General features: G+C 38.0%; 1 protein-coding gene across 1 annotated transcript in view; it reads left to right on the forward strand.

Annotated features, from left to right (window-relative positions):
• The window catches only part of LOC144665185 (uncharacterized), a 292,253-nt gene that overhangs the window by 74,731 nt on the left and 200,832 nt on the right, over nucleotides 1-16,690 (forward strand). Inside the window, exon 10 of the mRNA XM_078526363.1 lies at nucleotides 14,356-14,925. Coding sequence (XP_078382489.1) covers nucleotides 14,356-14,925 — 570 coding nt within the window. The remainder of the gene's footprint in view (nucleotides 1-14,355; nucleotides 14,926-16,690) is intronic.

The following is a 16,690-nucleotide window of genomic DNA, read 5'->3' on the forward strand; positions in this document are numbered from 1 at the left end:
ATTCTTGAAGTGAACGAACTGTAATGGCGGACTCTTCATGTATGCTGTCACCGAAGTGTAACGTTTCAACGAATTCAAAACAAAAACGAAAACAAATCCCGAGTCTGCGCAGTACGGACTGGAAATCAGCTTTAAAGGAGCAATGTCAACATAAACAAGAAGTCGGAGTTTTTTTGTTTCAGTGTACAACATTACTTCCAGATAAAAAAAAGTAATTTACTGAGGTACAGAGGGGTAAAAATAAACCAGAAATGAACAAACATTTTGGACTCAATGAAATTTGCAATGTGCGTCATTCGTGACTTGGCTCCTTTGAACAACAGGATTTAAACCTCTGTTACATTTTAATCCTGGATTAGTGTTAATCAGCGATTGAATAGTTGTGACTAAATTGTTCACAGTCTCTTTGTTTAGCAGATGTTCGTTGGACACTCGGTAAAACCGCTTTGTTTGTGGCTAATTTTCACGTGCTACAGGATCTGAGAAATAGAGAGACTATGGACAGTTTTAAACAGGGATCCGATGTAAGATATCTTTTGGTAAAAAATCGCTATGACCGTTCCGGGAGATTATCAGCCTTAGGTTTTAATACAGACAACTCTTGTTATAGCGGACACGCTCGAGGCGTCGTTTACTGTCCGTTATAGCGAGAGTCCGTAATAGCGGGAGTCAATTCCAATCAAACTCTTTCGCCGGGATCTGGATTTTGTCCGTAATAGCGAGTGTCCACAATAGCGGGGTGTCCGCAAGGCGAGAGTTGACTGTAGTATGGATCAAGGGCAGAGACATCTGTACAGAGAAGACCGAGGGCTGATGTTCTTTCAGAAAATGCTGAGTAGGCTAGGTTAATAAGACATTTATTGAAAGAATTTATAATTGGAAAAAATGGTTGTTGCTGTACAGTGAAAGCTCTAAATAACGAAGTACCAAGGCACCGAGAAAGTATATTTGTTATAACAGGGACTCGTTATTTTGAGGTTTCACTGTGTAAACTGTAGTCATTATTTAGAAGCATTCTGACTTTAAAAAGATGTGGAGTCTAAGATTCACAATTTAGTTTATTTTTTGACGCAAAATTCTAGATTCTAGGGTACGATAGATGGTTTATTCAAACTGTTTTTTTTTTTAACTAGATGTGAGACTGCTATGTAAATACCAGTTGTTTGTACTGGAACGCAGTACAATAAGTGTTAGATATCGCACACAGGGCTTTTGTCCTTAAGCAAAATATTTTTTAATGTATTATTTTTATATTAATTATATACATATATAATTTTTAGAGTCTAATGTTAAAGCTTAAAAAGCCTTTTTAGACAATGAAAGACATTGAAGTACCTCATATTGAGGTTTGGACTGACTGGAGACAGATGTTTCCAGTTTATAATAAAAGCAAGGACAAATATTTTCTTAAGCTATAGTGTATACTGTGTTTGACTAGTGCTGTTCAAATAGCAATTGTACATAGCGTGTAATTAATGGCTGTGTCATTCACATGGCAAAGAGGGATCCAATTTGACCATCCGAGTCATTTTTTTTGTCGTAGAAATCACATTTCCTTGTTTATTTAGTGTGTAAATAGAGCATTTATCACGAATTAAAACTATATTACCAGAACAGATATGTTTGCTAGAGTGGCTTTATTAGACAATTTAATTTTTATTATCGCTGTATATTTCTACGAGTCTTAAAGTATTTCGACAGGCCCTACGGGTTCGCCAAAATACAAAAGACAAGTAAAAACGTTCAGCGATACTTTTAGGGACTGACCATTTTTTTTTTGGAGGAGGGTTGGGGGGGGGGGGGGTTATAAAAAACATTGAAAATAAATGGTTGCAGGGCCTAGAAAGATAAAATAAATTGTTTGCAAACGATATGTACTACAAAACATAAATGTAATTTCTAAAAAAAAGTGTTTGCAGAAGAAATTTTTTCATCCCCCGTCTCTTCCAAGAATATGGTCCGTCCCTTAACACACTAAAATGTCTAATAAGAGATTTATTATCCAACGTTTTCTTTTCCCAAAATGCCAACTACCCGCCGTTTTTGAGTCAAGAGGAATACCGAACCTGTTAAAGCGGTTTAGCCTGCGTAGCTGGCGGTTTTGTTGGGGGTTTAAAAGCGCGCACAAGGAAGCGGCGAACTCCCCAAGCCTCTCGCTTGCTTGTGCGCGCTTTAAAACCCTTCAAAAACCGCCAGCTACGCAGGCTAAACCGGTCTAGTGAAGTACAAATACCGTGGGATATTTGTACTTCACAAGAGTGAGGACAAATACAACCGAGAGAAAAAATATCATGAGAGAAAAAATCGTGGAAAAATGAAAAAAACTACCGTGAGATATTTGTTCTCGTTTCGCGTGTTATTTGTCTTTCACGAAGCGGAGTTGAAAAAGAGCCCACCTTCCTGTCAGTCAGCAACATGGCAGTAACGCAGACTCTGGCCGGTCCCCATTATAATGTCTGCGGTTAACGGACTTCTGGTCAAATCTGATTGGCTGAATGGGATTAATCACTCTGCATTCTCAAAAATCGGGAGTGGCCGGAGCCGGTGTTTGTGGTCCGTGGTGAGGTGTAGAAATTCTTCTAGTCACTGAATGCTACGAAAACTGGGATAAGCTCCGACCTTATGGACCACTGAAGCCCGTATATAGACTTAACCTTGATCCTAACCTACAGTTCCTGAAAACCTTTGGATTTGCTCCGGTATTTCTTTTAGATCTGCAGGACGTTTTGGCGACGCAGTGGCCTTAAACGAGCACAGGACGAATGCTCAACTTTTGGTGCCTTTTGGACAAAATTAAAGTTAAATAAAAGCACCGCCTGATCTTTTGTTGTCTTTAGTTGCTAGATTAAAGTTGTGCAAGGTACATTTGACCTTTAATATACGTTTAATTGACCTTTAGTTAATCTTTAAGAACACAGGTCTTTAAGCCTCCTTTCAGCAATCTTTAATTAATCGGGCGGGGCCTGGGCCCGATTCATAATCTGCACGGAATTTTTTTATTTTTTTGTCGGTAAATCGTTCCAGACGCACGCGGCCCAGCCGACTCCTTGGTCACGGTCACGCAAATTTTGATGTTTCGGTTAGCGATCGCTCGTATTACGAACACTGTTCAGTGTGAAGTGTATGTTTGTGTCGTTCGAGCGTTTGATTCAGTGGGCACTGAATGTTTACAAATACAATCAAGGATGCAAAGCCGAAAAGTGTTTTGACATGTCCAAGTTAATAAAAAATGAAACCATGACCCACGGGCCCAGGCGACTCCTTGGTCACGCATGTTTTGATGTTTATTGGCGATCGTTCGCCTGTAGTTATTTTATCATACATCTATTTTAAAAATATTTACGAATTCTCTGCGCTCTGTTTTTTTGTGAAATATTTATTTTTGAATGTTATTCTGCAGGCGTATGGCTCCGAGCGAGCACTGAATATTCACGTTGCGATTTGACATGTCCGAACTATTTATAAATGAAAAATGAATTATTTTTTGTGTGTTATGCAAATGTTTTGAGTTTAGTATTGGAATCGAAAGGAAAATTGCAAACCCAGCAAAAATTTGTCATGGCACGGGACATAAGTCATCACTAAAAGGGGAAACTACCTGCTGAGTCACGCAGTCAGGTATTTTCAATTTACGTGCTCTCAATCTTGCGACTTCGCAAATGCCACTGAAAGCTGTGTTTTCTAGCAAAATAGCAGTTAAACTTCAAGAACTTGATTTTTAAACTTCTTTTATTTTAACCAAAATTTTTGCCATTCAAGTGGTTTGAGTGTATTTTATGTAAGATTCGGAAAAATATATATATTTGCAAGCCAAGACAGGAATTTGTTTATGCATGTGGATCACATTCCGTGACTCATGCAAACACGACTTGTGTGTTGCTCAAGTGACTGCTTTTCTAAAGATTTTTTTCACTGTGCTCCGCCGTGCCTTTCTAGCCAATTTTAAAAAAGGACTGAAAAGAAGTGGTCAAACACTAACCGCCCGATTATAAGGGACTGGTCAATAAGTACCAGGGGGGGTGGGCCGGAGCAATTGAAAAAGTGGTGGCTCAAACATTTGTGACCCACCCCTTCCTTCTGGCTCAAAACTGACTGACCCACCCCTGATAGGGGGTTGAAAATTACACGACCCACCCCCTTTGCTTAAAAAATTCAAGGGACCAATCATTATTTCTTTATCATCTGATAGGGTTAAGAGGTTTTTGATTAAACTTCAGCTTTTAAAGTGGAATTCCCTACATAGATATTTCCCTGATGGACACTGCTGTTCCATGTACATCTTTTTTCATTTCTTAACACACCAAAGAAGGTTAAATTTATCACTCCTTATACTAGCCTTTTGTAAGTTTTTTCACATATTTTCACTGTGTAATGTCCATGAGGAAATTTGGACACAAACATATGCAAAAAACTGAATCAGTATGTAATATTAATTCATAATCAATTATTGAAGAGTTCATATTTTTATACATAAATTAATAACAGAAACTACAATCATTGTCCATCATTCATATTTGCAAAGTGTTTGACTAAAGAGTTTACTGGTATTAAAAGGCCTAAAGCCCAGCGTGAATCTATGCAGGTTGAAGAGAGACAGGTAAAACTGATGTTATGATCACAAGCCATCTAGGGGAGTCAGGGGGCATGCTCCTCCGGGAAATTTTTATATTTGGGCCTTCTGAAATTGCTAGAAATTCATTTAAAACTGCTCACATGGAGAAATTTACAATTTTATATACTGATGAATACAACTTTTCTTGGAACTATGGTAGTTCAAAGTAAGTGAATAAATAAGATGACCCACCCCTACCTGTAGATCAAAATTACATAACCCACCCCTTTTTGAGGGCTCAAAAACTGATGACCCACCCCCTTTCTGCTCCGGCCCACCCCCCCCCCCCCCTGTACTTATTGACCAGTCCCTAAACTGCTTGAAGTTTCTTGTTTCACCATAAATGATCACTTGAACTTTGGTACCTTTAATTTTTTCGTAAAGGAACATTATAGTTGTAATTTTTCTTTTGTAAACTTTAATCGAGAATGTTTAAGTTACTAAACGTGAGTCATGATCTTTAGTTGGCTTAAATTGCGAAATTAAAGTCTCATAAGTTGCAACTGACAGAAATTAACCTTTAATGAAGTTTTTTATGTCATGTCAAACTCAGTAATGACAAGTCGCTGTACGTATAATATATAGTCTGAAAAGTAATCTCACCAAAAAACACCATGCATTAGTCAATAAACGGTCTTTTCTGAGCTTTATTGAAACATAAAGGCAAAAGACGACTTTAATTTCAAAATTAATGGAAGAAATTCAATTTTCAATAGTAAACACCGGCGAAATGCTATTTTGAGAATCTTGAGCCTTGGTAACAACGATCAGCGGCAGGCTGAAGGAGGTTGAGACAGTTGGGGTCGGCGGTGGCTATGTCGTCTTCTATTTCCGCTTGTTGCCGATGGTTCGCTTCCAGAATATGCAGCAATGCTTCTTTGATTTCACCAGCGGTCCAATTTTCTTCTCTATCATGTACAGGAAGAGTACTTAGACCGGTTGCAAGACTGCCATTACGATGTCCGCGTGCATTTTACTACGTAAAACCCAAGGAGAAGAAGGGTCTAAGCATGAGGAGCTGGATGTTATTTGGAGCTAGCTGTGTGGGGGCGCTCACAGGAGCTGTGGTTTACGTTGGTAAGTGATTTCGTGATCAATATTTGTTGTAATATTATTAGAATTTAATTAAGTGAAGATTGTTGGATCCTGAAGATTTCTTCAATATTCAATTCTGGGTTTTGTTGCACAATTGGCCCCAAATTATTCTGCTGTATAAAGGGTCCTGTAAGGTGTACGTTGACCCTTCCCGTTGAAATAAATGCCTCTTTGAAGAATCATCCTGTTTTACCAGGACTGTAATTTCCAAAAGTGGTCAGTTCTTACCGCATCAATACTTATTACACGACTAATACTCCGAGGGACAAATGACTAAAATCAGCTTATCAGAATGCATTATTGCAGGTCCAATATCATCAAAAAGTCATGTAATAACTGTCTTATTATTTACTAACCAAGCTTGCTGTGAAACACACTGAGAAATTTAAAGTATCAGCCCTCAAGATGATGGGCCATTATCCTCCTGAAATGAATCCTATCAATCCTGAGGGGTGGGGTGGGGTCTGGAGCTGAGGTGGAGTGCAATATTCACAGTCCGTCTGATTCTGTTAAAAGTCATTGAATTCACGGTGGGAAATAAGTTATATGTGACACATGATTTGAGCAAACATTGGTGCATGGCATGTGAAAGCGGCTCATATCTGGCCATGATCCATGAATTGCTGATCTAGATTATTGTGGCACAATATATGGTTATTTTGAGGACTGCATTTGCAATTCTGACTGAAAACTTTCATGAAAACTAAAAGTAAATTACATACTTAACAATACAGATTAGTCAAAGATGATGAAGCATTCTCTCAGCTTGATTTATGCATTCTAAAGGGACAGTTTCACCATGATTTGGTGCTACTTAAAAATGCAATGAGATGTTGGGCAGGAGATCCACTAATACTAAATAGTGGTCTGGCCTTGCTAAATCGTACTGTATAGTCACTAAAATTGTTTAAAGGTGGTTTGGCTATGGATGTATATGACAGTAGTGGCCTAAAACTTGTTACTTGGAAGAAAATCACTAAAAAAACCATATTGATTACGTTAATTCACACCTTGGAGAATGAATATATGCCTTTCGTTTTGTTGTTCAAAGGTTACAGTATGTTGCTGATCACCAAGTGCACCCTCATAATTCTATCATAGTTTACACAAAAACGTAGAAGACTTCTCATGATACTGCCTCTTTAAGGATCTGTCTCGCACCGTGAGCCTACCTGAAAGAACATGTCTGGCTGCTAGGTTTTAAAAAGCCAAATTTCATGCAAATTAACCAATCAGAAAAAAAACCTCATTTTCTTTAATATTGTATGTTAAATATGTGATTCATAAAATTGTCCATGACTTTACATGATTTGTGATTTGAAGGACAATACAAATGTAGGCTTGTGATTGGGATCCCACTTTACCAACCTATTGAATGGATTATTGAAAGGCAAAGTTGTTTTGCCTGGGAATTTGCATCGTTTTGATTATTACCAAAGTAGATAATATTCACCCCAAGATGGACTTAAATGTTGGTATTACCGTATTTGTTTTTTATACATATATGTTTAAAACAAGCTCACTGTGTCCTTAATAATATAATCGATTGATCCCAAATCAGAAGAAACAGTTTTCTTAGCTACAATAATTAATACTATACACATGATTGAGTTGTGCAGGTTGACAGTTCTAGGCCACAAGGCTTGTAAATAATTTCCCTTGTACAAGTTTACCAGTTAATTTATGGTTATTTACTTTTGACCCTGCTTAATTCTTTTCTTCAGGTTGGCCAGAAAGTGGTCCGGATAATGTAAGTATAGTTTAAACATCATTCTACTGGTAGAAATAATTATATTGATATACATGATTCTATAAGAATTCAAACCTCCCACCAAATATAACCCATTGAACCATTTTTTAAAATGTTTATCACCGTTATTATATGGAAATAAGCCCACAGCTTATTAATGTAACATTATGGTTTATACTGTCACTGAGTAATTCAATTTTTTTCTTTTAGACAGAAGATCTATACAAGAATGGTAAGTACAATGTGTTCTTTAAAAATATGTTTTTTATATAAAAAAATAAGTGCTTTTAAGGGAAACTGTTTATAGTTTAAGTTACCAAAACAGGTGCTTGATGGTGAAAGTTTGCTGATGTACATGTACATCTAAGACGTTTGTTAACATTGAATTTAAAATAGATTTTGGCAAGCCTAAAGGCACAGCTCCTCGTTTAGTTACTCTTTATTGGAGATTAGGCCGCCAAACTATTTGAAGTACCATGTCGACTCATAGATGCAAGATAAATTTTGATCGCTCAAGGTTAAAGTAAAGAATTCTTTACCCGGGGGGGGGGGGGGCACTTTCTATAAATGGGCTAATGGGAATGTGCCGCTGGATGGGGTCGCATTTTCACGATTGGACTGACTATAATGGGGTCGCCTTTTCAAGCATTTTTTATAGGGTGACTAGAATGGGGTCACATTTTTCCGGGATTTTGAGAGTAAGAAAATTCTGGCAAGTTGTGATTTAATTCATTTAAGACTGACTTAGTTGGGGTCTATAATTAGCCGTAGAATATGACTATAATGGGGTAAGGTTTCTGAGAGGCCAGCGGCACATACCCAACAAAAATTGACCCAAGTACCCCGGGATTCTTAACAGCACAACAAATAAAAATTATGCTCACGGTAATTAAAAAACAAACCAAATCAAACAAAGAAGGATCATCTGCCGCAGGAAATATACATGTATAATTTACATGTGTCAACCTTCACAGCCTGTATTTATTTGTTGGTTTGTTTATTTTATGAATAAGGCATTTTTTAGATGTTGTCTTTTTTTGTTTATGTATGCTAATGTAAATAAGTCAAATGATGGTCATATTTGGATCTGATTGATAGTTGGATCAGTGCACAAAGAAAAGAGTTAATGAAATGTTGATTGACACAGAGACATTTAATTGTTTCCCTTCCTTTCTAACGCAGATCAAGCTCCACCCACATCTTTAGATAACAAAGGAACAACAAGTAACAAAGGAGGAGCGTTGCTAACAGGTGGGTTTGTGTGTCCATAGGGAGGGGAGGGTGTCAGGTAGCAGCGCTAGCAAGGTCTCATAAGAATGGTTTGCCACCCTTTGAGAGTATAAAACAACAAAAAACAGAAACAATACCCCTAGCCCCCAAAACAATTGTAGCATTGTATGCCACCATGTGTAATACTTAGGCAGCTGAGTCATGATAATTATGTGTCATTGCTCCTTATGGAGCCAATGAAGGGGTGGTGTACTCTGTTAAAAGCGGGTTTTAAGGGGGACTAGCAGTTCCCACTTTTAAACAGGAATGACGGTCAACTTCGTCTTGATTCACATTCTTCTTTAATAAACTCTACCTCAGGCGTAGAACCTTTACTGACAATGTTGTTCTAAATTCTCTGGTGTGTAAAGCAGCTCGCACTCTTTTATGATGGCCAGATTTCTAACTGTCAATCTCTGTCAAAACGCCAAATTTGATGTATCTAAGCTTACGTAATGACTTGCGCAGTTGAAATACGACTGCGCGTTTCGGGTATTAGCATAAAAACCTTCGAGCTTATTGCGATGTCGAAAACGCTTTTCTGTCCAAAATTTCGTTACGAACCGAACGTGAACTGGCCAAAATAAAACAGCGCGAGCTATGTAAAAATTACAAACATTGTTTTTCTACAACAAAAACAGTTACAATTTGTACAGTTGTACAGTTAGAGCTGAAAATAGTTTTCTTCGTGTACAAAGTTCAACAACAACTTTTCCACTAAACTCGATGAAGAAGGGGCGTGTTATTCGGTAACTACAGTCCGACCCCTTTCCATAAATGAATACTAAGTTGTTTACGAGTTCAGAGCAGCCGTTTGTACAAGCCGAATTTAAAAGAATATTTGCGTACATGGTTGTTCAAACAAGGATGTACAAAAAGGTGAATAAACATTGTACAATAGTTAAAAAGGTTCTTTGTCCTTACAAAACGTGGAAAAATAAGGTCAAGGTTTCCTGCTAGAAAAATATCACCGAATACAAGTGTATAAAACAACTTAAGGTCAGAAACAAGTTATTCCAGGAAGAATCCGTGGTTGATCAATTTAAGGTCAAAAAGGTCAAGATCTATTTAATCATAAATAAGCAAACAAGTATGTCTTTTGTTCTTAAACAATGGTTGATAGTGTAGGTTACCTAGGAATGAGTAAATATTATGAATTTACTTTGTCGTCCAATAGTCAAACAAAAACTGTTTTCTCTCAAGAAACCTTGACTCTTGCTACAAAAACACACACTAGATAAGAAAGATAACTTCAACCAAAATTACACTCAATTCAAACATTCTCAAAAATCAGTATATAATTGATAACGTAGTCAAAGACGAAATAAGTGTTTGATGATAAAATAACTCCACAAAAGGTGTCAAAGAAATGAATTTATTACGTGAAAATTAAAATTTTTAATGTAAAACACCCGTTCAAAAACCTCGACTTTTTATGGTTTAACAACTCATGAGAAAGAGTTGGGGATACTTGTTGAAAAAAAACTTGGATAGGATCAAAGGTCCTAAAAGTGTATATACTCTCGTTGGTGGGTGCTGCTCAATTATTTTTTTAGCCTTTGAAGGTCCCCGGCCAACAAATCATTATGACTGTTATTTTAACATTTCTGTTTTGTTTAAACAAGACATTGTGTATGGACCTTTCTTTTTTGTGGGAGGCGCGGTGGCCTAATGGTTAGTGTGCCAGACTCCGGAGCGAGCGGCCGGGGTCACTGTGTTGTGTTCTTGGGCAAGACACTTTACTCTCATAGTGCCTCTCTCCACCCAAGTGTATAAATGGGTACCAGCGAAATAATGCTGGGGGGTTCCCTGCGATGGACTAGCATCCCATCCAGGGGGGAGTAGAAATACTCCTAGCTGCTTAATGCTAAGGAAACCGGGATAAGCTCTGGCAGTATGCGCCACTTTGGCTCGAAGCTGACCTTTTTTTTTTCTTTAATTAAGCTGTCAACTGAACACATTAGTCAATTAATCTGTCAGTAGTCTACCTTATTACATGAAATTTTCGCAACACGTTAATTTCGTGATTTTAAAGTACGCATATTTCGCGACACTTAAATTTCGCGATTTTGCGAAAATTTTGTATTTTGAATCCAGGGCTGTAAGTAGCAAGAGGCAAGACGAGGCACTTGCCTCGTCTAGATTTTAACCCGAAAGAAATGCGTTAAGAAAATGATGGAAATAGCGTTTTAGAGCTTTTAGATTTCAAAAATTTCTGGGGTCCATTCCCCATACCCCTCAAGTGGCTCGTGCTTTCGATGATCACAGATTTGGCAATATTATTTAACATGCCTTTGAATTAAATAACACGAATTCATCAAAGGGGCAATAACATCCAAATTAACAAAGACGCAAGGGCGAGACTATAGCATCAACAGAGCAGTTCTCACAATGGCTACGAGTAGGTCATGCTTGTACGTGCACATGAGTTATTGTTCTTGAGGCTTCCTTTAGTGGTATTAAACTTATTTTTTTGTTGATTATTGACATATGCGAGTCACTTAATTTTCGCGTCATGTTATGTTCACGACACTTATTGTTCGCGTCACTTTAATTTCGCGATTTTTTTAGAATCGCAAAATTCGTGAAATTAACATGTCGCGAAAATTTCATGTAATAAGGTACTTAATTTAAAATACGTGTTCTTCTTGAATTAAACCCTGACATGAATTAAAATTCATTTTCAATTGATGTTTTTTCACTTCCAATATCCAGTAAGCATAATTATGTGCTATTTTAATATCTGGTCAGAGAATGAAAGGGGTTTACCAAAAGTTCTGCAGTCCTATTTTGTTTAATATCAACACAGCCACTGTTATAATGATGCATTGTTTATTCTTATCAGATTCAAACCAAACATCTTCACAAACCTCTTCAAAATGCACAGAGACAAACAGTAACAAAGAAGGAGAGTCAGCAACAGGTGTGTGTTTGTCATATGCTGACATTGTAGTTAATAGAGGTTTTATTTATTAAACCTTAGTGTGACTATCTGTTTTCTCATTGGCTAAGAGCGTACAGGGGCGGGGGGGGGGGAGATGGAGGCATGTCTACCGTGGCCTAACAGTCAGTGTGCTGGACTCTGGATCCAGTGGTCTGGTGCAGTTGCTAATAAACAAGCTCATTGTTTGTGTTCCTGGACAAGGGGTGCTTTACTCTAACAGTGCCTCGATCTCCACCCAAGTGTAGAATCACCTTTTAATTTATACTAGAGCAATTATTAGCAGTGGCAATCAGTGCAACTTGAACCTATTCTATACACAATTGAATGGAGGGAAAAACTGAGTGAAACTTATTACTTATGATCAAGGCAGTACTATATCTCATTGCTGTGTGAAACTCAACACTTGCAAACTTGAGTGATTTTCTATCTAATATGTACAAGTAAAATATACTACGAGTACAAACGTCCCGGCGTATCCAATCGAACAAAATGAACCAAAAATCAATCGATTGGGTTCGGTAATCGAACAAAATCGAACATCTAGTTTGCAGTGAGTTCGATTTTCGAACCAATCGAACACAATCGAACTCAATCCGATTCGATTTTGTTCGGAATCCGTCTCTTGATATGTAAAACACGCAAGACTAATCAGGCGGACGGTGTACCGTACAAAATGTCCGCAATATTAACAAACAGGAGTTTGGTTATCGAACGTTCGATTTTGTTCGATTGTCGACTGTTCGGTAATCGAACGTTCGATTTTGTTCGATTGACCAAATTTTATTGTGAGTTCGATTATGTTCGATTACCGAACCCAATCGAACGATTGGTGTTCGATTGGGTTCGATTAGCGAACGTTCGATTGGATACGCCGGGAAACGTTAACCATGCAAGTCCTCGATGGTGAAAGTTTGCTGATGCACTCTAGGTATTCATTGAGAAAATATCTAAATTTGTGACAATAATCAGCCAATTAAATTGAGGGAAAATCTTTATCGAAAGAACCCTAGTCAGCCTCGCCTTTGTTTTTGTTTACATACAAGAGTTTTGGTTTTACGGGGACTGTGTCTACCCGTAAGAGATTTCTGTTAGACTGTTCAGGGAAGTTAAACATACTTTTCAGCAACACAACTTACAGCAATGCAATAAGGTTTTGCTTGGCCATACAAAAAATCTGCACGCTTCGATCAACTTCAGTGGTGTGGTTTATCAATGTTGTAAAGTTTTGGCTATAAGTTAAATACTACTCTTGTGTTCACTGGATTAAGGTATCAGTGTACCTCAAATGACCATCATGCGTTGGAGCTGCCTTACCGTCTGGTAATTAACGCAAACTATAGCAAAGTATATATTTTCTGAAAGCTTAGGTATTGTAGATTACGGAGATATATTTATTTTAAGTAAAAATATTAATGTTATCCAAAAAGAGCGTGTTATTTCCAAAAGTACCGAGGCTCACAAATCGGGTTCGTTTCCGGACAAATTTGAGTGGGAAAAAGCGATTAGCATCGCTGTGTGTTCTTCACACATTTCTCTAAGAAACTGTGTCGGGGAATATTGATTACTTGTCTGGTTTGTTTTTGACACTCAGTTAAACTTTAAGAGTGTAAGAAAAAAGTTAAAATTCGCCAACACAGTTTTGTTGCTCAATTATCGGGCAACATTCTTGCCAAATTTCAGCGAAAATTGTTGAAACCCCATTGAAAACGAACTTAAAATGTGCGCCTCTCTCTTCGAAACTTTGTTTATGAGATAAGAAAGAAAATGTATTTTGGGGCGCATTCGGCTTTAATGAGATTAATTACACAAGACGTGTGAAAATTATCACGCGTACGGCGCGTTGAGCGATAGAATGAAGGTTCATTTTATTTTAACAATAGAACTTGTTCAAAGTGGTGTCAAATGTTGCTTCTGGTCGGAAACAGTCTGTTGCATAATTTTATTTCTACCGCTCGCTTTATAACAATTTTGGTCTCACTGCAACAGTTTTATAAATGTTAAATCTAAAACAGCAAAAACGTGGAGTCGCAAGCATCCTATAGGTCCTAAAGTAAGCCGAGGAACTAGTCGTGATGTCGGGTCGTGGCGTTACCGCTTCAAGCGGCGAAAAATAATTCGCTGTCGCTATCTACTATTGCATCTGCCAAATCTTTTGTCTTTTTCCGTTGTTGCAGCATTCTTTGAACATGTACATGAGAAAGGAATGGGAAAATGATTCTTCTTTCACGTCTGAAAAACTATGCATTTTGCCAGCGCAAAACAACCAAAGCATCTCGTCGAAAACCAAGCAAGCAAGAACTGTGATAATCACGCAACGTTAGATCGCCGCGCTTCTTTAGACAACCTGTTGACAGCTATCAATATCAAATAATTAATAGCAAGAAAAGTTTTTCGTTCATAACTTTGTGTAGAGTCAATCTTTTTCCATGCTCTTTTTTTTGAATGAAAGGTCTTAATGAGATCTACCTGAAAATACCAAAATATATTTTTCTTTAAAATGGTCAATTTTGGGGTACACTGATACCTTAAGAAGGGTAATTTAGCAATATGTTGTATGATACAGCTGGATGTTTTCACGAGTCAGTTTTTTCGCGTCAGCTAGGTCACGTCCATTGCTTCTCCGTCTTCTCATACAAAAATCACTCGTCTGTATCTTTAATTTTGATTTTTTATCAATTATTTTAGGCAGCGAATTTATGGACAAGGATAAGAAAGAATGGAATTCACTTCACTCTGCGGCAAGGGACGGTGATGTTACCAAAATTGAATCCTTGCTATCTCGTGGATTTTCCGTTGACTGCATTGACTCAATAACTAACGAGGGTCTCACAGCACTGATGATAGCTGCTGCTAATGACAAGCTACAGGCTGTGGAGTATCTGCTGGCAAAGGGCGCTAATCCATCATTAGAAAACAGCGATGGATTGAATTCGTTACATTTGGCCTCATATGGTGGTAACACTGATATTATTGAGTTAATGCTAAGTCACGTGCCCAGCATTGACGCAATAGATAACGAGGGTGTCACAGCACTGATGTTAGCTACTTTTAATGGCAAGCTACAGGCTGTGGAGTATCTGCTTGCAAAGGGCGCTAATCCATCATTAGAAGACAAAATAGATGGATGGAATACGTTACATGTGGCCTCATATGGTGGTAACACTGCTGCTATCGAGAAGATCCTCTCTTACGGAGTTGACATTGAATCCAGAACCAAGGATGGTTCAACGCCACTAATGATTGCACAAGAGAGAGGTAAATCCGAGGCAGTGACGTATCTTCTTAGCAAGGGTGCCAAGCCTTTTTAGTAAAGAGAGTGACATAAGAGTTCTTCTTGAGGCATGCTCAGTGAATTAGCTTCTAAGGACGTTGCTTTGTTGTGTTGGTGGGCATGTGTGAATACTTAAGATTAACTTGAAGTTGATGAGGTGAATAAACTGCCGATTTAAACTAATTTTATCTGATTGTACAGACAAGCAGCTAACGCTTGAAATGTCAAAACTCAAACTGCTTGTTAATTTACCATATCAACTGCAAGTTTGTAATAAACTTTTTGATAATATGGCTATCACTACTTTCCTGTGTAGCCGCTAGTTTAGTTGTCACGCAACGCTTCTCCTGAGAGTTGCGTGACAATTTTTAATAACGGCTACGAAGCAGAGAGAATTATTTGGCTGATTAGGGCAACGTGTGCGAGTCAAATTTTACTAAAAAGGCAATAAGGCGTGTAGAAGTAGTAAGTGTGAAAAAGGAATTAAACCAATGTTACATTTTGAACCTGGATAACTGTTAATCAGTGATTGAACAACGGTGACTAGATTAATAATAAAGTATTATTTCGTTTGTCTCGACTGCATACTGCTAGTCTTTATCAGGCGATAAGGTCGACTGGTTGTGCGTTAGCTTATAAAGCACACGGCTGCGCTGTGATTGGTTGGTTTTCAACAGCTCTGATTGGTGCATTTCGATCCTCAGTGTTCTGCATGCTGGTGTACTGTTGCTCCCTCGGCGGTCCGCAGTCGTACAGTTCTCCTGTTGATGTAATGTATATGAAATGATTCATATATGAACTGCGGATGGATATGAATGTGATAAATGATCATCGCAGTGAATTTCCAATTTAAGCAATTGGAATATGAAGCCGTTGAAGCCCTGAATTTTTTTCAGGCTTCTTTATTCCAATTGCTTAAATTGGAAATTCACTGCGATGATCATTTATCACATTCAGCTCTCCTGTTGTCGAGGCGATTCACATAAGACTTCACCCCAATAATATCAACAGGGACAGTGGAATTGAAATTCCTGAAGCATGGATGCCCACGATCAAAAAACACAACAACAGGAGAACTGTACGACTGCGGACCGCCGAGGGAGCAGCAGTACACCAGCATGCAGAACACTGAGGATCGAAATGCACCAATCAGAGCTGTTGAAAACCAACCAATCACAGCGCAGCCGTGTGCTTTATAAGCTAACGCACAACCAGTCGACCTTATCGCCTGATGAAGACTAGCAGTATGCAGTCGAAACGTTGCGATCTCCATCACACGTGACTACGTCGTGAGACAAACGAAATAATACTTTATTATTGTACTCTACCACGATGAATAACCACAACATTTTTTTTTTTGGTGACTTGATTGTTCACAGTCTTCCTGTTTCACAGATGATCATTGGAACCCGCTGTCTGTAGTGTAAGGCAACTTGAAGGAGCAATGTCAAGATATACAATAAGTCGTTTTTTGTTTCACTGTATAAAATCACTTTCAGATCGAAAGAAACCTCAAAACAGTAATTTACTGAGGTAAAACAACAAATTGGTAAAAAGAAACCAAAAAAGAACAATGGTTTTTAAGATTGAAGAAGAGTAACACGGATTATAAACAACGAACATTTTGGACAAAAATTTGTAATGTACGTCATCAATGACTTGGCTCCTTTAAACAAAAGGATTTTCTGTTATATTTTAATCCTGGATTAGTGTTAATCAGCGATTGAACAGCGGTGACCAGATTGTTCA

The sequence above is a fragment of the Oculina patagonica genome, chromosome 9 (genome assembly GCF_052425735.1).
Source record: "Oculina patagonica isolate OP01 chromosome 9, crgOcupat, whole genome shotgun sequence".
NCBI lineage: Eukaryota > Metazoa > Cnidaria > Anthozoa > Scleractinia > Oculinidae > Oculina > Oculina patagonica.